General features: G+C 46.9%; 2 protein-coding genes across 4 annotated transcripts in view; one reads left to right on the top strand and one right to left on the bottom strand.

Moving 5' to 3' along the window:
* Positions 1–16,962, top strand: part of focad (focadhesin) — a 24,363-nt gene extending 7,401 nt beyond the window's left edge. The window contains exons 6-44 of the mRNA XM_041031229.1: positions 1,588–1,689; positions 1,929–2,157; positions 2,243–2,452; positions 2,592–2,679; positions 2,905–3,098; positions 3,579–3,839; positions 5,535–5,639; positions 5,803–5,904; positions 6,020–6,147; positions 6,792–6,918; positions 7,184–7,318; positions 7,552–7,602; positions 7,856–7,939; positions 8,204–8,348; positions 8,584–8,772; positions 8,896–9,017; positions 9,120–9,212; positions 9,354–9,442; positions 9,784–9,825; positions 9,978–10,086; positions 10,219–10,335; positions 10,606–10,844; positions 10,929–11,018; positions 11,141–11,288; positions 11,384–11,503; positions 11,631–11,753; positions 11,851–11,928; positions 12,174–12,245; positions 12,454–12,556; positions 12,694–12,774; positions 12,923–13,051; positions 13,145–13,260; positions 13,719–13,979; positions 14,500–14,589; positions 14,685–14,862; positions 14,954–15,051; positions 15,605–15,856; positions 16,021–16,096; positions 16,826–16,962. Of these exons, the coding sequence (XP_040887163.1) occupies positions 1,588–1,689; positions 1,929–2,157; positions 2,243–2,452; positions 2,592–2,679; positions 2,905–3,098; positions 3,579–3,839; positions 5,535–5,639; positions 5,803–5,904; positions 6,020–6,147; positions 6,792–6,918; positions 7,184–7,318; positions 7,552–7,602; positions 7,856–7,939; positions 8,204–8,348; positions 8,584–8,772; positions 8,896–9,017; positions 9,120–9,212; positions 9,354–9,442; positions 9,784–9,825; positions 9,978–10,086; positions 10,219–10,335; positions 10,606–10,844; positions 10,929–11,018; positions 11,141–11,288; positions 11,384–11,503; positions 11,631–11,753; positions 11,851–11,928; positions 12,174–12,245; positions 12,454–12,556; positions 12,694–12,774; positions 12,923–13,051; positions 13,145–13,260; positions 13,719–13,979; positions 14,500–14,589; positions 14,685–14,862; positions 14,954–15,051; positions 15,605–15,856; positions 16,021–16,096; positions 16,826–16,899 (5,050 nt within the window). The 3' untranslated portion in view covers positions 16,900–16,962. The remainder of the gene's footprint in view (positions 1–1,587; positions 1,690–1,928; positions 2,158–2,242; positions 2,453–2,591; positions 2,680–2,904; positions 3,099–3,578; positions 3,840–5,534; positions 5,640–5,802; positions 5,905–6,019; positions 6,148–6,791; positions 6,919–7,183; positions 7,319–7,551; positions 7,603–7,855; positions 7,940–8,203; positions 8,349–8,583; positions 8,773–8,895; positions 9,018–9,119; positions 9,213–9,353; positions 9,443–9,783; positions 9,826–9,977; positions 10,087–10,218; positions 10,336–10,605; positions 10,845–10,928; positions 11,019–11,140; positions 11,289–11,383; positions 11,504–11,630; positions 11,754–11,850; positions 11,929–12,173; positions 12,246–12,453; positions 12,557–12,693; positions 12,775–12,922; positions 13,052–13,144; positions 13,261–13,718; positions 13,980–14,499; positions 14,590–14,684; positions 14,863–14,953; positions 15,052–15,604; positions 15,857–16,020; positions 16,097–16,825) is intronic.
* Positions 14,635–20,735, bottom strand: hacd4 (3-hydroxyacyl-CoA dehydratase 4). Of its 3 annotated transcripts, XM_041031231.1 has the most exons (8): positions 20,703–20,735; positions 20,279–20,468; positions 19,317–19,423; positions 19,048–19,175; positions 18,853–18,962; positions 18,555–18,661; positions 17,997–18,104; positions 14,635–17,399 (listed from the first exon to the last, which is right to left on the bottom strand). In XM_041031231.1, exons 2-8 carry the CDS (start codon positions 20,290–20,292, stop codon positions 17,317–17,319), a joined length of 657 nt encoding a protein of 218 aa, XP_040887165.1. In that variant the 5' UTR covers positions 20,293–20,468; positions 20,703–20,735; the 3' UTR covers positions 14,635–17,316. The 3 variants fall into 3 exon arrangements, with proteins under 3 accessions (XP_040887165.1, XP_040887164.1, XP_040887166.1); XM_041031230.1 differs by lacking the exon at positions 20,703–20,735 and having other exon boundaries at positions 20,279–20,629; XM_041031232.1 differs by lacking the exons at positions 17,997–18,104; positions 20,703–20,735 and having other exon boundaries at positions 20,279–20,636.

The following is a 20,735-nucleotide window of genomic DNA, read 5'->3' as shown; positions in this document are numbered from 1 at the left end:
ACCCCTCTTTCTCCACATCTCTATCCCTACTTTCTTTTGCTCCTTCCTTCCCATTGTCCTTTTCTTTCTCATTCCGTCTTCATCCCTGTCTCTGCTGTCTGCGTCTGTCTGGCGGCCCGAACCTCCCTGGTGGGAAGATGAATGTGTTGAGGGCAGCAGGGTGGCGCCGTTGGCCTGGCAGTCTGGTCCGCCATTGGTCGTTGGGCCTGGCACTGCTGGGTAACTGTAAATGCTGTGGGATTAATGGAGGATGCATACTGGTGCCCATTGTTGACCGTCTGCTCGCCACTGCCCCGGTGCAATCTGCCGCTGAGACTCCGAGCCACTTCAGCACCCAGCAGGATCGGGGGGGAAGGTTCGGGGCTCTGTCCGCCACACCAGCTCATTTCTCATGGGATGTTAGTCTGGCTGTAGTGGTGTCGTCGGTCCTGAGTGTCCCCCCCCAACAGGCTTTCCCACATACTCAGTGTGTCTGACCTGTCTGCTCAGGTATTGTGACTGTACTGTTTATATAAAGTATGGGTAGTTTGGCCTGAGCAGCAATAGCAGTCGTCGCTAAAAAGACAAAGAAAAGGTCAGAAGCAGGATTTATTTTTAAAGATGTGGTTGAAGTGCTAACAGAAAAGTGCTCAGGAGACTTAATTTAGAGTTTCTAACTTTGTAGTCATGACCCACAACATCCCTGGCTCATGCTATGCTAAGGAGCTTTGTTGCATGTCTCCTCAGCTGTTCAATAAAAGCATTTATATATTATATCTCTTAAAGGCTGCTTAAAGAGTCAGAAGATTAAAAGCTGCTGCCAGACTCTCCGGAAAGGTAGAGTTTCAGTTACATTTGCCGGCTGTCGTGCTTTCAAACAGTCAGTCACGTCTGTGGTCGAACCCCCGATTTCACCCCAGAGGTCGGTGTTCGCTGCAGACATCCACAGGAAGCCCGGGCATTGGGACAGACAGGTTTTACCTGGCTCATTTGTCTGCCGGCGCTTTGATTCAGCTGTGTGAACTTGGAGTTGAACTAAAAGGAGGGAGGCGTCTTGTCTTGACTTCCTGCCTCCTCCTTTGTGTGGCCTGCTGAAAAGTAGAGAACGGTGTGAGAGGCTGATGGATGGGAGCTGCATTGAAACTGAAGGTTTGGAGACGGTCACGGGGGAACCTGAGCACGGGGGGGGGGGGGGGGGGGGGCAGAGATGGTCAGACAGATAACACCATATGAAGACTGGGAGGGGAGGAATTCAGCCTATGCTGCAGGCTGTCACAGGCACAGACATGCTCAGTCACTGAACTTCCTTCCTACACTTAGATATGTGATGACTGATGGAGCGCATTGGTTAAGTGGAGCTTATGGCGGTGTCCATCCCCAGCGACCCGTGTTTGTTAACCTCTGGCCTGTCTGTGCGCTGGATTCTTAACAATACACAGAGACTTCACCTTGGAGTTGACCCCAGTGTTTTGTCTGGACTTAATGGGGTTTGCAGATTCAGGCATAATGGAGGCTATCTGTAGCTAACACCAACAGGACAGATAGAGACGGATCTGTGGTGTGAAGACCACCCCGTTTTTTTTTTTTCTGTCCCCTGTTGTGTTACAGGATGAGCCCTCACCCATACATCACAGCCCTGGAGAACCGCGGGGACTGCTGGCCGGCTCTGCTGCTGGAGATTGACGATTTCATTCAGCAGGCTGCCGACAGGTTAGCAGCAAACCCAGACCTTGAACCCTCCATCCAGCCACTGGCTGCTTCAGTGCATCAGTGTCATCCCAAATAACTCATTACTGACAGCTGATATTAAACAGTAATGACAAATACACATACACAGGGTTTAAGTCACAGCATTTTTTTTTACTTTCATCCAGATTGTGATTCCTCTAAAGTGTATTTTCCGTAGGTTAGCTGAGCTTATTAACATGTTATGTATATATACACTGCAGAAATGAACCAGCCTACATCACCATGCTGGCCCCCTTCCTGCAGTACCTGTACTGTGAACCTCAGAGGCTACCCCAGCACGCCCTCCTCCGACACAGTCTCCTCAGGGTGCTGCTGCCGCCCGCGCATCCGGGAGCTGGATCAGTCCTCCAGAAGAAGGAGCAGGAGAAGCCCTCCACGGTGTCCGACAGCCTGCTGCACTGCCTCTGCCAGCTGGTTCCACACATGCAGGTGACGCAGTGATAGTGGAATGGGTGCGTTTAGGAAATCATCGATGAGGTGCCGACATCGAGTGCTAAAGTGTCTGTGCTGACAGGTGGACAGTGTGGAGGCGGTGCTGGAGCTGTGTGGATTCATTGATGCCCTGGTTCAGAGTCTTCTTCGGGCCCCCGAGGAGCACTGGAGGACTGAGAGAGCCCAGCTGCTTCTGCACCTGCTGTGTGCCTGTCAGCGCTGCCTCAGGTTAAACGGAGACTGTCGGCCGCTTCTCGACTTATTGCAGCTGCTCCTGCCTACCTGCCAACAGGTGACATGGCAACCTTTGTGGTCCAGTAGTATTTTTTAGATCATCGTTTTCACTTCAAGGACCTAATGATAAATATCTCACACACATCACTAAACCCCAAAGTACCATCACTGTCTGAAGCTTTATTGTTATTTTGTAGGAGCTGCCAGGGGACGAGCTAATGATGGGTGTGGCCCTGCTCCTGTTAGAGGCCCCTGCAGCACAGCAGACCAGCCTGCTCAGTCTGGGTAAAAACTGTCTGACCTTGTAATTACCAAATCATTTTAATGGCTTCTTCTTAAACTCAAAATAATTGCACGTATTTACTCAGTACTTACACATACTTTTATTTTTTCTCCTGCTTTATACTTATAATTTGTCCATATGGATTCATTAACCTTCACTGGATTTTTTTTTTTCCTTGTGGTTGTCGTTCGCCCCCCAACAACCCTTCCTCTTTCTCCTTGACACAGCCCTGAGTTTGGCACCCGAGCAGGCGGAGCTTTCGCCCTGGTTGAGTCCAGTCCTGGTTCTTCCTGTCCTGCAGCTGCTGTCCTGTTCGGGCCTCACTGAACCGCTGGCTGACCGGAGGACACACAACCTCAACCATAGCCTGGCCCACAGCCTGCTCCGCAGCATCAGCAAGCGGAGGGATAGACCCCGACAGGTAACGCTGAGGCTGGTTCTCAAATTTTTTTCTTCTGTCCCCCGCCACTGAGAGCAGTGTCCAAATAGACGTGAAGGGGTTTTGCTCTCGGAATGAGGAGCTTTTTTGCATAAAGCAGTAAGTGTAACCAGTCTATCGTTGACTGGCCTTGGAAGTGACTAACGCTCCGGTAGCAGCCATAAATAGAGCCAATGATATTGTACTGCAACAGTAGCTTTCTAGCTAATCTCTCCGTCTTATGTACAAGCATGGGGACATGTCTTAGGTTGCACCTTGTCTCACTTAATGAGCTAACCACACAAACATCCATCTGGGAAGAACCACACTGCTAATGACAGTTTGCAGGATATGAGGCTAATTAGCTAGCAGTGTTTATAGCATGTGTTTTATAGCTAATTCACGGTGGACAGAACTGCAGATACCTGCTTTCATTTAGGTTTTTTTCTCAATGTTCGTTTGTCTTGTTTGTCTTTGTCCCAGCCTGGTCCACCATTGGCACTTCCTCTCACTTCCTGGTACAGCGAGCTCAGCGTGGCTCTGTCCGTACTGCGGAAAGTGGCAGATGATCCAGCGCCAGCGGCTGATTGGCTGCTGTCGGTTCGCTCGGCCGTGTCGTCCAGCCAGCGCCTGCCCTGCTCCCTCACCCTCATTGTGACCTATCTCATCATAACGGGTCAGGAAGACGTCTGCCAGCTGGCTTTGAATGCAAGCCAGGCCCTGGCTGCAGCCGACCCCTGCCAGGTAGATAATCCACACGGCTCAGTTCAGCTGGGAGGTGGGGGGGGGGGTTGGTTAAAGCGTTTCAAAATTGCTTGAATATTTTAATAAAGTACTTAGTTAAAAATTAAAATATATCTCAAGACAAAACAAGTAATTCCAATCTTGCTTTTTTTTGTCTTTCAAAAACTCAGCAAGCATCAATCCTAAGAATTTAGGTTTTGCTAAAACCCTGTAAGAGCAGAGAGGTGTACAACATCAAAACATGTCTGCAATCCTCAGTTAAATGGTGGTATTTCTATAATAGTCTGGGCAAATACATACAAGTTGAAGCCAATAAAGGCCAGGTAAAAAAAACAAAAAAAACAGAGGGATTAGGAGGGGACTGCTGAAGCAGGATTAGGGGAGAGGCTAGCTGATTTAGGGGGCAGGATGGAGACTGGTGACTGGGATTGGAGGGAGAGTCTGTGGGCATCTGGTGGTTGGATGGAGATTGGATATTTTGGATACTGGTTACTGGGAATTTCCTTCGAAATACAAGACAGAAGCAGAAAGCAATGACCATTCACAGCGAATTAGTGAAGTGAAGTGAACGGTGACTTGTGGTTGTTGGGCAAAAAACGGGGGGAAAACTCTACTAATCTGTATGGATTGAATTTCATTTCCACTCTGTAGATATTTCGACATTCCTTGGATATAATTTGCCGTTGACCTCGCCTGCGAAATCGAATCAAAACGCATCCTCGGAGAACCCTCACCTGCCTTCAGCTGCTGGGTGTATCTGCAGTTGTATAAAGAGAGAGGTTTAAACTGACAGACTTTCCCATGGGCCCTCTGGGACTGTAAATGGAGTCACTAGCTGCAGAAGATGATGTGAAATATCACATGGTGTTATGGGCTCCTCATTACTCGGGCTTGTTAGACGCCTCGCGGCGTTCCCCCCACCCCCCCACGCTGGTCTAATTGCTCCCAGAGTGCCACTGGTCGCCGTTGGTTTGATGCGTTGGTAAGAGGTTATGGGCATATTTGAATCCATTGGATTTCCCTCCTCACAGTGTCGCAGCCCCTCACATCTGCCTTCTTACAGCCACTAATGCTCAAAACACTCGTAGGTTTGCAGCATCTCTTTGTTACAGGAGATGAGGGTAATAACTAAACACAGATGCAAAGGTGCTGCAGAGGAAAAACAATATACTTCTTATTTATTACAATATATTGGAAAAATATTTAGTTGCTTTAAAGTCATGGTTTAAGATCAGCAACGTACCTTTCTGCGATTCATCTCGAAGAACCCCTCCTTCTTCCCCTCAAGCCATTCAGGTGAAGTGGTTGCTATGCAACTGCCAAGGTGCAGGGCAGCAGTAAAGTGCTTTATGTTAATTAAAGGCTATTACACTGCAGAGATGTTGACTACATGTGTCCAAGGACCCTGACTAGTTCCCTTTTTTTGACCCCAGCAGTAAAGGGAATGATAAAGTGTTAACCCTGTGTTGTCCGTCACTCCACTCTCTTGACCATGGGTCAGAATATGAGGGGACTAGGAGGTGGCACTGGTAAATCTGTGTGTCTTGAAGCTGCCTCCACAGCTCACCCTGCTGCTGGGGGGTCTGTGTATGCCCTGTAATGCCTCAGTAAATCTGGTTCTGTTCACGAAAAGGATTCCGGAGGTTTCTGAAATGGTGAATTTCCTTTATCTAAACCCGCCATGTGTGTCTGCAGGTCCCTTCCCTCATCCCTGTTCTGCTGTTCAAACTGGGGAAGGAAAAGAATCCAGACCTGGTCCACGCCGTGCTGAGCTGCCTGCCAAACCTCGGGACTCATAAGGTACCGAGCGCCTCTGTCCTGCTTTACAAAGAAGACGATATGACGGGAAATATCAACCACTGCATGCTCACATCTCTGCACACCTCCCTTATTCACGTCATGCATGTATCACATCGCGGTTCTTAGCAGAGAAAAACACACACCATGTGCTTTAATGTTCCAGCTCTGTGTCCCCATGGTGCTGCAGACTCTCCACGTGCTGGCCAGCGCCCCCAAGCTGAAAGCCGTGGCAATGCGCCTCATGACTGCTCTCTGGAAGAAACAGGTCTGTAAGAATAAATCCTTTTCATAATCACCATATTCCTTCCCCACCCTCCCCCTTCGGCTTTGTCTTCCTGTTCTCCTCTTCCTCACAAATGACTCTGTCCCCTCCCTGTAAGGACCGAGTATACCCGGAGCTGCAGCGTCTGCTGGGTCAGCAGGACAGTGGGGTGGTGGTGGGGAAGGACGCCCAGTGGGAGCAGATCCTGGCCAGGGCTGCCTGCCTCAGGGACATCTGCAGAGAGAGGTCTAACCAACACACACACACAAAGTGGCGTGACGTGAGGGTGTAGCGAATACAATGGGGTCTGAAGATGAACTGATTAGAGGGAAATCATCTGTCTGATGTTCTTTTCTCTGGTCGTTTAAATTACATTCATATTTAATACGTTACAGCCTAGCAGGGTTTTCTTTGACAAGCTTACAGCCTTGATAAAAGAATACAGAGACAATATTAGCTTTAGTCTTAAAGGTCTTAAAGGTAGGACAGTGGTCCTGTACCTTTTAGGCTTGTGACCTCTTAAAGCGCAGTAATAAATAATGTTATCCGTGATGTGCGGTACATGACAGGTATAAAAAGGTGAGAATATCTGCTAGAAAAAAATGAGAATGTTTTTTTGTTAGTTGCATGATATTTGCATGTTTTTACACATCATACTATTTCAATTGTCTGTGCAGTTCAGCTAAGTTGAAAACACCTTGCTGTGTGGTGAATGAATAGAAATAGAAATAATGACCAGTCTCTACTTTTTTCAGTCTGTTTGTATTTTCCACCTTTATTTTCGCCCAGATGTTGTTGTTTTGTATTTTAGAAGATCGTCTTAAACTGTGTCACGTATCACAGAGTTGCCTTTGTGTGTGTGTGTGTGTGTGTGTGTGTGTGTGTGTCAGGCCTTATCAGCATGGAGGGGACATGCTGGCTGCTATTACACACACTCTTAAGCAGTGCACCAGACCAGACATGGCAACCCCTGCGGCCCTCGCCCTGCAAGGACTACAGGAGCTGTGTCGGGCAGAGGTCACCTACACTCCCACATATACAAATATATACACACACACACACACCTTAAACATATATCTACATTTGCTCAGTGTCATTAGACCATTCAGCTTCCACAGAACTTCATTATACTTTAAACACACAGATAATTTTGCTGAGTAAAACTTTGACTCAGCAGATATATGCTGGTTACTACTTGGAACAGAACCCTAGTTGAGATTTTATCAATAAATCTCTTGACTGGCTGCTTTTCTGCTGAGTTTCGATGGCGTCTGTGTTACAGGTCGTGGACATTATCTCCACATGGAGGCGTCTCGGGCCTGAGCTCAGCTGCGAATCCCGTCCACTGATGGTCAAAGTTACAGCTGAGCTTCTGGCTCTGGTTCCCCAGCTCGCTGTCAGGTCGGAGGAGTACGAGGTATCTGATCTGTTTCACTAAAAGCTGCTTTTTTTTTTTTTCGTGTGTGTTTGATGCACCGTCAGAGCTGTGTTTGTGTCTTCTTTCTTTGTGTGTCTGTTGGGCATCAGACAGGGAGTCCAGCTTTACCAACAGCCACAATTTGTAGCTAGAGTTTTAATATATAAAAAAGCTGCTGTTGATTTAAAATGTATTTTTATCTCCGTTTTTTTTTTTTTTTTTTTTTTCCCCAGAAACTGAAAGGGGAGGTGGTCAGCTTTCTCTGGAATTATGCTGCGAGCAAGGTGTGTGTACAGAAGATATGTGCTGTATGTGTGCGTGTGAGAGATACAGTGTGTGAAGATCAGATAGCTATATGTAGTATAAAATATGTTGCTTATAGTGAACAACAGAGAATCATCACCAACTTTACAGCCTGTAAATTCCACTCAGAGCTCAGTCAAAAGGTCAGTCTGTGTAAAAACAGCTTCTGTATCTTCTACACTTTGCTATGTTTCAGTTGTTGAGATGTGTGTGTGTGTGTGTTTGCTGTAACAGGATCCAGAGGTTGCCAGCTGTGGCTACAGAGCTCTGGCTGATTTTCCTGAGGCTGTCCACACAGTAACCCTCCTTCCTGAGGCAGTAAGAGCCCCACCCCACTCTCCTCTGCAGAATCTACAGAATTATTATGTGGCATCTTATACATACTGACAAATCCTAAATCCCTAATATTTTTCCATAGCTCTGAGCACTGTGCTCACAGCAGATAGAATCCTAAAGTATCATCAATTTAAAAAAAAAACCTCCAAATAAACATCGAACACACCTAAAATCTAATTAAAATGATCAGGATTTTGAAATTCAGATTCACCATGCTGTATTTTCCATTTTCCATTCCATCTGGAGGCCAGGCCAGCAACAAAGCCCCCGGATGAGGAGGAGGAGGAGGACGAACAGGGGGAGGACAAAGAGGAAGAGGAGAAGGATCTCTCCATCCCTGGTTCATCCTATGTAAAGCTGATGGCTCTCACCCCCGTACCTGTCCTCCCAGGTGTGAATTACACTCAAACTGTGGTCAAAGATCATGCTTCATAACGGTGCCTCCTGCTGGGCCAGGCAGCGTTCATAGAGTGGGAAGCCAGTGAGGGATCACGTCAGGGGATATATTGGATATGCTGCTTTTTATTATTTATTACCATCGTTTACTTCCTCACAGCTGTGGGAAGCTGAGACACAGAACTTCAGTGTCACACAGTTTAACTCTCTCTCCACTCTTTTCTCCTCAGCGTTCCAGCTCTTCTTGACGTCGCTGGTGAAGCAGGAGATGAGCCAGATGCCACGGGGGGTTTACTTCACCGCCCTGAGGGGGGGCAGCCTGCGCTCAGACCAGGGTAAAACCGTGGCAGGGATCCCGGCTTTCATGCTGAAGACCTACGAGAAGAACAAGCAGCCTGGACTGAAACCTGGACTAGCAGGTGATTAAATCCATCCTCTACCTGTGTGAAACTTAATATGCCACACTTATGAATAGGTTGAGGATGGTTTGTGGAGATGTTTATGACCTTGAGTGTGTGTGTGTGTGTGTGTGTATGTTGTAGCTGGACTGCTGCTCAGCTACGAGCTGCCTGTGCAGACGGACCGCAACGGCAAACCCATCGATCGCTTCCTCGTCAGCCGCAGCCGCAGCTACCAGCAGACCCTGACGGCCCTCATTCATGAGGTGCGTATGAACCTGTCCTTCCTCTGCCTCCCACTACCTCACTTTGCTTCTTACAGATGAAAAAACCAACTCCCTGACTCTGCTTTTATTTCGGTCGCGTAGGTGAACATTCAGCCGTCTGAATGGCACAGAGCCCTCCTCCTGCCCCAGGCCTGGAGGGGTTTCATGAGCCGAGCTTTCCATGCTGTCCTGCAGGTTTGTGCTTCTGGCAACGGGTGAGGTTCCAACCTCATCGGGCCAGAGGGGATGAAAATGAGTTTAATAAGTTTCTTTCTGCAGCTGTTGGGGATAGTTAACTCTGCTTTTCTGTGGGTTTGTGTTTGTGTTTGTGTTCAGGGTCGACGTGCTGACTTAGAGATGCAACAGAAACAAGGCAAAGAGAACCCAGAGGAGCTGCAGTACAAACAGCACTGTGCCTGGCTGTGGTGAGAATCAGTTACACACACACACTGCTGCATGTGTGTGTATTTATACATATATATATATATACATACATAAATAAAACTAAATGTTGATATGCAGCATATCACTAGAAAATATTAGCATTAGCAACAGACTGAATGGAGAATAAGGGTACTGGCCTTTAGCCTTCAGGCTGGTCACAGTAGCTCACACGTCACCTTGCTAGAACAAACATCTGCTTGCTGTGTCGGCCAGGTGATGGATGCACCTGTCGGAGATGAAAGGAGAGAGTGTTAGCAGAACTACCTTTTCGTACCTTTCATTCTCTTCTTAATTTTTTTTTTTCCCTCTTCATTCCTCTCAGGGCCAGAGATCAGCTGACTGATGTCATCAAAGCTGCTACAAAGTGAGTCCCCCATCCCCCCCAGCTTTTGTGACATTTGAGATTCACAGGACGATTTTGTAATGAACACTCTGATACACAGTATTAAGTCCAGGCCAGAAATGGACTCACAGTGTCAGTACTCACAGTAACGTGCTCTGTGTGTTCTTCCTCAGGGACAGTCCTGTTGTTCAGGGAAACTCCATCCTTGCTCTGAGCGGCCTGGCTGCCGTCCTCGCTAAATACGAAAGCAACCTGCCTGCTGATAGCGACGGCAGCCTCGGGGTAAGATGCTCCTGCTGCGTTTCACTTGTTTAGTGTCAGTGTAAAAACAACCAAAGGAGTTCTATACATCCCTTGACCTTTGACCTTTGACGTTGTGTGCAAGCTCTACTGTTTACTGACTCGCCGTTGTAGGCTGGACCGGAGTTTGTGCCCACAGCCAGCTGGTTGTCCATGGTGCTCGACACCCTGCTCAGCATCATCAGCAGCAGCTACAAGGCCAGAGGACAAGTTTTCCCATGGTTCCTGCACGTGAGTCTTTGCTGGATGTTTTTGTGTCTTTGTGTGAGGACTTCACATACACAAGGTTACAACAGGTAGTCATTCAAACATCTTTTATCCTGTTAAGGATAAGGATAAGGGGCCTTAAGGTTCAACATAAAAACATGAAATTACCTGATTGATAAACATCGAGTTCCTTAAACTCTTGCACAGTACAATAATTACAACAGCTCATTCTACATAAGAGCAGATGATGATGATTCCCTCCCCCTTCCTCCTCCTCCTCCTCCTCCTCCTCAGCGTTCCTACTCAGGCGAGAACACAGCAAGCGCCATAGCTCGCTCCTGTGCCAGCCTGGCGTTGTCCTTGCTGGTCCCGGTGCTCGTGGTCTGGCAGAGGGACGGCCTGGTCCAGGTCCTGTCCGCACTGCAGGCCGGCCTGCCGGGCTCACCCACCGCCGACGACTCCCAGGCGGTCCAGTTCCACTCCGGCCTCGCGCTGGGCATGGTGCTGTCCAGTCTGCACCACCAACGCCTCAGGTAGGCGGTGCATGATGAGAGAACTGATTGGCACGCACTACTTACTGCTGTGTTTTCACCTGCCTGTCCTTCTGTGTTACTCAGTGACGTCTCGGCTCAGAAGGACACTGATCTCCTCCTCAGCTCTCTGAACGCGCTGGAAAGTTGCTCCTTCAACCCCAACCTGGAATACAAGTCAGTGCTCTGTCTTCAGACATGATGATACTCACACATCATGTCTTCAGATGTATTTGTGGGTACCCATCAGAGTGCAGCTCCTCCTTACATGGCCCCTTCTTCTTCTTTCCTCCTCTCAGTACCGGTTGTATGTTGGGTCTGGGTCTGGTGCTGGCAACTCTCTGCAGCAGTGGACAGACGGACCAACACGTCCATGTCACCCAAACGCTAGACAAACTACTGTCCAGCCTGCAGGAGAGCAGTGGGCAGGGACGCATGCTGCAGGAGGTACAACAGTCATACACAACAAGTTGTTGTTATATATATATATATCTCTCTCTCATATTCACATTCATGGTTATTGAATGCGATCACCTGTGCAGGTGTTGGCGTACTCTGTGGCGTGTGTGGGCGTCTCAGCCTTCAGTGGAGGCCTCGTAGATGCTGCCAAGGCTGAGGAGATCATGGACACTCTGCGCACCCTGACTGAGGAGAGCCAGCAGGTCAGCAGGAGAGCGGCTTGTGTCTGATTGGACAAGGGGGGGGGGGATAAATTGTCAAATATTGTTAATAAAAACCAGTGGAAACAGATCAGTGGAAATGAGTTTAGTTCTCACCGCTTGTGTCCAGACTCCAGGGTTCTCCTTGGCTCTAGGGTTGGTCGTCCACGGCCTGTCGCTGTCCGGTCACGGGAAAGCAGAGGACATCCACCCTCGACTGCTGGCGGCTTGGATCAAGATCTTGCTGGCTGAGGTACCACAGCTCCATCTTCTGCCCACGATTAGAGCTGCATTAGTTTTTCCTTTCCTTTCCTATCCACAGTGTTGTTGCTGTTGTCTTTGTGTTTCAGGGTTGTCCCACCATGCAGCGACTGGCTGCCGTCAACGGCCTGGTGGCTTTAGTGGGATCTGAGAGTTACCTCATCCAGGTAAGAAATCCATCCATCTCATGTTTTTGTCATGAAGAACTCATGATCAGGCTTCTTTTACAGGCGACTCTTTGAGGTGGGATTCCTCTCCTGCATCGACAAGTCAAAACGTCAGCACTGAAAAATCTCTGTTTTATAAAAATCTGTTCTCAATAAAGGAAAAAAAACACACTTTTTTCCCAGAAATCATTGCTATGTAGGTAATTCATTGGTTTAATTTTTTGCTTTTGTTGTTTGTACTGCAGCTAAAGAGTGAGTTGGAGCTTTCCTCCCAGCAGCAGAGCCGACTGAATGAGGTTATTCGGGCCATCACGCAGGTATGTGACACATTTTGTTTCTTTAATTGGAAAAAAAAAAAGAGAATGAAATCATGTTAGTCTGTGTCTGTCAAGCAGTGTCAGACATTCCCCCCCCCCCCCCCCCCCCATGGGCTGTCCTCTAGTGCCACCCTCAGGACAACTCTGTGGAGCTTTTGCGTCCCCAGTTAACTGTAGCGATCAAACTGTTTCCCCCTCTCGTTCGCAGGTCATAACGTTCTCGGGAGCCATCGGTCTGCAGTCCAACAGTGCCTGTTTGGTGGGTCACTTGCATTTGGCCCACATGTCCACCAGTCACAGTCACACAGCAGGTAAATGCAAATCCATTTCAGCTGTGCTTTATTTCTGGACTGGAACCTGTTGATTGTCCGTCTTCAAAACAGGAAGCTGCTGTCCGGTGTGAAAATGTTTTCCTCTCTCTCTACGTGTCCTCCTTTCATCTTCTCAGTCCCTCAGGATTTCAGTTACCTCTCAGAGAAAAGTGTCATCAGATCCATCGTCGACTTCATCTCAGAGGCTGGAAAGAAAGGTTTGGAGACTTTATCTTTTCAGCGACGCAGCAAAAACACATAAAATATTGTTTAGGCAAACCTGAGCTGCGCTGAGATACAGTGATACAGATGCTTTTATTTTAACAATCCAAAGCGGTTCATGTTTTTGTCTTCCTGTGTGCTCAGGTCCAGAGTTCTCTCATCCAGCTCTGGTGAACACTGCTGTGAGCGCCCTGGCATCGGTCGGAGCCAGTTTCCAGTACCCACCCATTAACTGGAGTGCTGTCCTGTCTCCTCTGATGAGGCTCAGCTTCGGTAAGAGTTCTCACGGAGTCAGTATATATTTGTGTGCTCAGGGACGAGCGGTGGGGGTCAAAGCTCCACGCTGAAATGTTTTGTCTTCGACAGGAGAGGACGTACAGCATCAGTGCGTGGTGCTGGCGGCGAGTCAAGCTCAGTCCTCTCAGAGTGCGTCTCTCTTCCTGGGCTCCTGGTTATCACCACCCCTCGTGCACAGTCTCAGTGTAAGTCTGTTGCATTGAGTATTAACATAAATCCTAAGTATGGACAATATTATAAATAAGATAATATCGCCATATTTTATAATATGTTGTGTGATATATTTAAAAGTCAAGTACTTATAACCCCTTATGAATATTTTAAAAACCATGGCACATGTCCATGTTTTGTTATATGGTTGGTGTAAACAGTTACTACCAGTAGGTGTCACTAGTGATCACACCCTGTTAAATAGGGCTAGTTAATATATTAGTGATAAAACTTGCTGTAAAGCCATAGCACTTCATTCTGCTGTCTCTTTGTCCGTATATGCTTTAATGAGTTTCTTTTTTTATATCCTTTGAGAAATAAAGGATATTTTTTGATAGACTTTTCTTGGTACCATTAAGAAAATACTGTGTGTTGATACCCAGCCCTGCCAACAAAACAGCCAGAGATTTACAGCCCCCTTCTCCTCCTCCAGTATCAGACTCGGGCTCACCTGTATGAGACCCTGGGCTCGTGGATGAAGCATGTTGCTGAGGACAAGCTCCAGGTCTACGTGGAGAGCCTGGGCCTGCAGCAGTTCCAGGAGGACCTTCGACCCCAGCGCCTGTCCCTGTGCCGCTCTGTCCTGCAGGGTCTCGCTCAGGCTATGGCCCTCCCAAACCCCCCCAACACCTGCTGGACCATCCTCTGCTCCGCCACAGAGAAGATCTTCACCCTCCTGCCCAACCAAATCCAGGTGTGACAGCTTTTTACAGTCCACCAGCTTCAACTGCAGCTTCAGTTTCGACTGCCTTCATCTCTTGCTCTTCAACTGACACTTCGCCTGCTTTCAGCCTCTGCGCCTCAACTGACACTGACTTAATTTTTACTCTTCACCTGACTGTGCAAATATTTCATACGTGTCTACAGACATTTCATCTCCTTTTGTGGCTTCTGTTACATCACCCCTGCTGCTCTTTCACTGACAGTTCACCTTCTTTCAGCTTTTACGCTTCAACTGGCAGTTCAGCTACTTTCAGTGTTTGTACACTAACACTTCAGCTGACTACAAGGCTTACGTTTGAAAGAAAAAATTCAGCTGCATTCAGCTTCAGCAGCCACTTCAAACCTTTCAACCGCATCAAGTGCTTCAACTGACGCTGCAATTCCCATACAACATGTAAACAACTTTATTGACTGTTTGCATGGGCAAATTCAGGATAAGTAAGAACACATGAATGTAGCCTTTTCTATTTCATCCCTGTTCTATGTTTTAGGACAATGAAGTGGATTTGTACATGGGAGTCGCCAAATGTCTGTCTGAGGTGTCGGATACAGAAATCGAACGAATCACTCGTGTCACAGAGGTACAGTGTGATGGTTTCTCCCTGCTTCCAGTCTTCTTATTTAAGTTCCTGATCCAATTTTAGGCATTTTAACTTTTTTTTTTTTTTTTAAAAAGACTCAGATGGAGAAGACATGCTTCATCCTGGCTTACCTGACTTCCCAAGGCAGAGTTCCCCTGCTGGGTCTCAACGACATCATCGCCGGCGTGCTCCGTGGTTGGCCAAGCCGCCGAGTGGGTTGGCTCCTCCTGCAAGCTTTTTATCAGTGTCGCCTGGCCGCCAGCGCCAACACAGGTCAGGGCGCCGCTGAGTCAAACCAGAAAGCTGCTCCTGCTGCATTCACACGTGGAAATGCTAACAAGTGATAATATACATTTTGTCGCAGGCGTCTCCAAACGGATGGAGTGGCTCCTGGAGCTGATGGGCCACATCCGGAACGTAGCCTACGGCGCGACCCCTGTCGCATGCGGAGACACCAAACTGGTATGTTTCTGAGCCACGCTGGCTCACCGCCGCGTGGTATTTCTGGAGTTGTATGAGCACTGTTGTCACATGCCACAGATGAGCTCTGGGTTTTGGCATGTAGGTGAGAGTTTAGGGCCCCCACGGGTGGAATGACTTGTTATTCCTGAGATGGTCTGGAATGCAGCTCCAGGCTCTTTGGGTGTGTTCACTAAAATAAGTTAAATATACATGTCATTTGGTGATATTTAAAATCAATTTAAATATCAAATAGGAAGGTCTAATGTTTAAAGCATAATTATGGTTTATTTATGAGAGTGTGAGCTCAGTGGCGTCTTTTTTGGCCCCGTTAATTAGCTTTTTTTGGTTCTGTCATAGAGCTGTTTGCAGGATAAAGAAAGCTCTGAAGTATCCAAACGATCATGTATTTTTAAACCTGATGTATAGCAAGTCATTGAGCACATCCTGGTAAAAGTCTCGAAACCTGCTCTGACTCTCCAGACAGGGTTTTACATACTGAAATGGAGAAGCTGAAAGTAGATTTCCTCCAATTTTTTTTTTTTTTTTTCTGCAGGCCACAGACTTCCTGTTCCAAGTCTTTGCCGCTGCTGTCGTTTCCTGGGGTGACCACTTCATGCCCTTCCTCCTCGGCATCAGGGCCCGCTGGTTGCCGTGGGAACCGGGCTCCAAGCCCCAAACTCTACAACACAGTCTGTACGGGGAGGAGTCGCTCGCTGAACTCGCCCTGCCGCAGTGCCCGCTGGGAATACCTCACAGCCTGGTTCTGCTTTTGGACAAAGAGCCCTGGAGCAGCCAGAGACAAAAGGTGAGTGCCAGCACCTTCAGGCCAGGTTCTTGAGTTTCGGGCTCAGCCTGGGGTCGATGGAGAGGCACAGGCGGCCATGGCTGGATTGGATTTTAATTTAAGTGTTGGGATAGTTTTTTTTGATGTTAGTGTGTAATTTGTGTCTGTGTGTGTGTGTGTCTCAGTTCATAGACTGGCTTCTCAGCATCACAGAAGGTCCGGACCACAGTTTGTCGACTACAACCATCAGCACCGCCAAAGGTGAAAAACACAGACGCAGCACCTCATTCAAATACAATACACACTGCTTAGATATAGCAGTGGTTTAAACAGCAACTGCCGAAATGCTGAGTGTTTCAGTTTCTGATGTCTGCTAAGAAAAGCGGGTACAAGTACAATCTTGAGGGAAGGCGCATGAGGACACAGGTGACATGACACATGTTGAGAGTGTAAACATGGATTTAAACCATGTACGAATCAGCAGAGTCCGACTCAGAGAGTCAGTCTTGCTGCCAATTTTTTTTTTCCAGCCTAAAAAGTGTTCATTTTGTTAAAGAAAACTATGATGCAAAAACATTCATTGACAACTTCCTTCAACAGCACAAACACTGAAGGATTATGTGAAGAATGCATCTGCAGAAATCTCAAATTTAAGCTAGTTTCATTGAGCATTTCTGATTTGTTAGACTGCATTTGTGAGGAAACTTCAGGATACACACAATGGGTTATGGTGAGAACCCGAGTGTAAACAGAGCCTGAGAACTCCACAGGGGAGGAAACCCTGCCATTGGTGTTATTATGGCATAAACATGATAAGACGTGCAAAAACATCTTGCTTGCAAAAAATCCATTCAGGTAGAACCTGAAACACACATACAGCCCCTCTCTCTCTCTTACAGTCATACAGGAAACACATTGTTGGCAGGAACGAGGAGTCGTCGTTTGATTAGGAGAGTGGTTTATACGACCGTCCTTCTGTTGTTGTTTCAGCTGCTCTGTTGGCGCTGAAATCCTCCGCTGAGTTCAAGAAGAAAGCCGTGTGGACCAGAGCCTATGGCTGGTAGCCCAGAGGAGACACAACGCCGCTGCAAACCCACGGCAACGCATATGAAGAGGGTCTTCACGAAAACAGTTCTGGAGCTCTTAACACACGAGCTGCATCTTTCCTGCCTGAGCTTGTTGTTGGACATTGTCGTGGACATGGATGAGGCTCGCTGCAGCGCCACAGACAATCTGCAATGCCACTGTAGAGAATGATGTCTCTGTCAAACATTACTTGAATTAAAAGTGTAACAGAAAATTGTTGGTGGTATGGTGGCCAGTTTGATTTGTGGCTCCTGGGTCTTCTTAAATCTACTTTTAAACAAATCAAACTCACTGAAATAAAAAGAATAGTAACAGACTTCCAAAAGTCCAAAGTCCAAAAAGATCTGAAAGTCCAGGAAAACCTGTCCAACCATTCAGCTCTCAGACTAAATGCATCATTTCCTTTTCATCTTCTTGTTATATCTCTCCAGGTGGTATTGTCTCTCCCTCAGCAGCTGCCAGACCGTTACAGAGGCTCCTGAAAAAGACAACACTGCTGTTAGAAAGGTGGCTGCCGCTAGCCTAGCTTAGCACAAATATTGGAAGTGGGGGTACAGCTAGCCTGACTCTGTCATCTGACTCTGAACCGAAGCGGACTGACCGATGACCACTAGCATTTTGTGGCTTTAGGTGGGGAGTTATGTGCTGGAACTGTTTCCTGTAGCCAACCACCCACCCTGTAAGTTCTGTGCAAACTCTCCAGCTTTAGCGCCGGTTGCCAGATAATGGTCAGTGGGCTCAGGCTTTGGTTTTGGTCTCAGTGCAGGCACAATGGTATCTCATAACAATCCATCTAAATGTCTTTTACATGCTCAGTAATTGAAATAGGACTTTGTAAAGTGGACAGTGTGTTTCTGCTGCTTACTTCACAGTTAATGCAACAAAAGATAAAAACATTCTCCATCTAATTAGCCTTCATTTCTTATTTCTCATCCTGTCCTTCTTGGCTTGTATGTCAGTGTCTAACAGGTGCGACAGGTGAAACACCCCCCCCCCCCCCCCTGCCCCCCACCACCACCACCACCACTGCAGTCCATGTTGCTTTAAGGCAGTGCAGTCTGAACTCTAGTCTTACCAAGAGCAAGTACAGGTAGGCAGACCATCAGGATGAAAGGGTGGTGAATGTGTGTTGAGTTTGGTGTCGTTGGCTCAATGTACGGCAGGGCCTGGTGTATAATGAGACCTGAAGAAGACAAAAAAATATATATATATTGAAGTTAATACTACATATAGCAAGTTCTTGACAGCCCCACTGAGAACCTATTTCCTGCTGTGTGCCTAACAGTGTTGGCTGTTTGGTGTTATCTGACCTGTTTTGCCTGTGTGTGTGTGTGTGTGTCCCTTCACTAAAGTGTGTTTCATCGCAGTGAATAGTTCTCTTACACACACTGGAATGAGCTTTCCTCACACACTTCCTGACATTTTATCATCGGCTCTGCTTTGCCAATTCATTTCCTGTATGCACACTACTTCCCTTACACAACACCCCTCTTTGAGACATTGAAGCGAAGTAAAGCCGTTGTTGTTGTTGTTGTTGTTGTTGTTGAGCGTTTGTGGTCCCCGTGAATGTACTGACGTTTCCCAAATCAAGCGAGCAACACAACTGGAGGGAAATAAACTGATTCCCGGTCACCTTCAGTGGCGACGGACAGGATGTATAACGGGATCCAGAGCGTGTAGCGAATCCACAGCATTGTGATGGAGGGTGTGTCCATTACACACAGCAGCTCGTGTGGGTACCTGTCATCAAACAGCATATAGCAAAATGTTGACGAGGGTTTTTGGAAGGGCGGAGTATTATGCAGTTATTCATAAGTTCAACCAAAGAAAAGAGATGAAATTCACTCTGTTTATGTAACATTCAGTTCAATATCCTCAGATTATTGGGATTTATCCTCTAAGGACATAAGATGTTAGTGGTGTGTGTGTACCGTAAGAGGTCCAAGATGTTCCACAAGAAGAACTGGAGACACACGACCGGTTTACTCTGGATCTCCTCCAGCATGATGACCATGATCAGCAGGAGGTTCTTTTCCATCACCTGAAACAGCAAGTGGCATGCAGAATCCGATCTGATTATACATTTCCCGATGAATAACGGGATTCCACCGAGCTGCGATACTCACGTGGATGAAGCGAGGAAGGAGCCTGGCTTTCTCAATTCCATCGGCGATATGGAAAAGCTCGAGGATGGAGAGCAGCTGGCAGAGACTCATCACGAAGCTGACGGAGTAGAAAGTGTCCGCTAAAGCATCTGCAGAGTCAAAGATCATGTTTCATCACTCTAACATATACTATTCAGAGGAAGCTATTTTATTCCTGCTCTCCGTTAAACCATTTTTGTGTCCACTGGGCTGGAATCTGAAACTTCATGCTTTACTCTGATAAAACTCACCTCGGCCAAAGGTGAAGAACCTGGCTATGGTATTAGCCAGAATCCACGTGTGTCCACAGAACTGGAACAGGTTGTAAGAGTAGATGTAGATAAGCCTGAAGCTGAACCTGGAAATGAAAGAAGTTCACACATCAGATCAGTTCAGCATGAACCCTTCATGCTCTGGACAATCCTTCCTTACACAGGTGGAACCAATCATTATAGCACACTGTTTAATGGTGCTAGTTATACCTGTACTCTTCCTGTTATGACAGGTCAAGCCATTTGGAGTAAAAGTTAAATTACATGGAAACATAGTACCTTTGTGTTAGTACAGCTGAGTAGGAATTTAAGCTAGTTTCATGGAGCATTTCTGATTTGTTAGACTGCCTTTGTGAGGAAAATACTGTATGTTTTAATGTTATTCCATTTAACTTGTAGGTTAACATTAACAACACCATAAGCATCAGCATTAAAATGCTGTTTAGGCATCAACTTTAACAGTTTAATGGAGAATTTGAGTCCTGATCGAACAGTTTAAGCCCAATGTTTACTGAACCCGAGATCAAAACAATGAGTTAAAAGAGGCTAAAAAAAAAAAAAAGCAGACAGGGTGATAATTCTATATGGGTTTATCACTATGAGCAGCTCATTTCACATTGCATGTAGTCATTTAATCCATCATTAAAATAAAAATATTGATCAGTGCAGCTACTTTTACTTACATTGGGTCTCAATACTACTGTGTACTGTATATATAGTGTATAATGGTTTTTCTCAAGCCAAATGCCTAACACTGTATACTGTATGAATCTATACTGTAACCAGTAATTCTGACCTTCCCCTTCTTTACTGTGATTTAGCAGTTTTAGAGTGGAAAACTGATTCTCCTCTCATTCCTCAACACGCCCTGAAAAAACAGAACATTCCTTTCGCAGTGAGGACTGAAAACACAGCTGCGGTGCTGTGAAATACTCACTCACATTCTCCTTCTCATGTCTTCTCTTTTTCTTTTTTTTGGGGTCCTTTTGTTACAGGGGAGAGGAGCAGCTCAGAATCCTTGTCTGAGTTGGAGGGAGAGTCATTTTTCCCAGGTGAAGTTTGCGCAGCGGTTTTTCGCTCAGTGACCGGAGGGACTCCGCCTCTTACTTCATCCTCCTTCACAACTGGAAGCTGAAAAAAAAAAAAAAATGCTGCAATATCTGTCCTTTTGCCAGCGTTTCCTCAGGCTGATTGTAACAGTTACCACTTCACAGTGAGTAGGAAGTGGGCATTCCATGTGTGAAAGCCTGACGTCAGATAGTCCCAGCCCTCCTCTCAGAAAACTGTGAGCTGTCAGGTCTCCAGAGAGAGAGAGGAGAGAGGGAGCAGCAGGAGAATGAGACACACACACACACACATACTCACAATACATGTCAAGCGAGTTAGGATTAGCCACAT

Source organism: Toxotes jaculatrix, chromosome 23 (genome assembly GCF_017976425.1).
Source record: "Toxotes jaculatrix isolate fToxJac2 chromosome 23, fToxJac2.pri, whole genome shotgun sequence".
NCBI classification, from domain to species: Eukaryota; Metazoa; Chordata; class Actinopteri; family Toxotidae; genus Toxotes; species Toxotes jaculatrix.
Note: the sequence above shows the minus strand (reverse complement) of the source record. Positions and strands in the feature narration are given on the sequence as shown.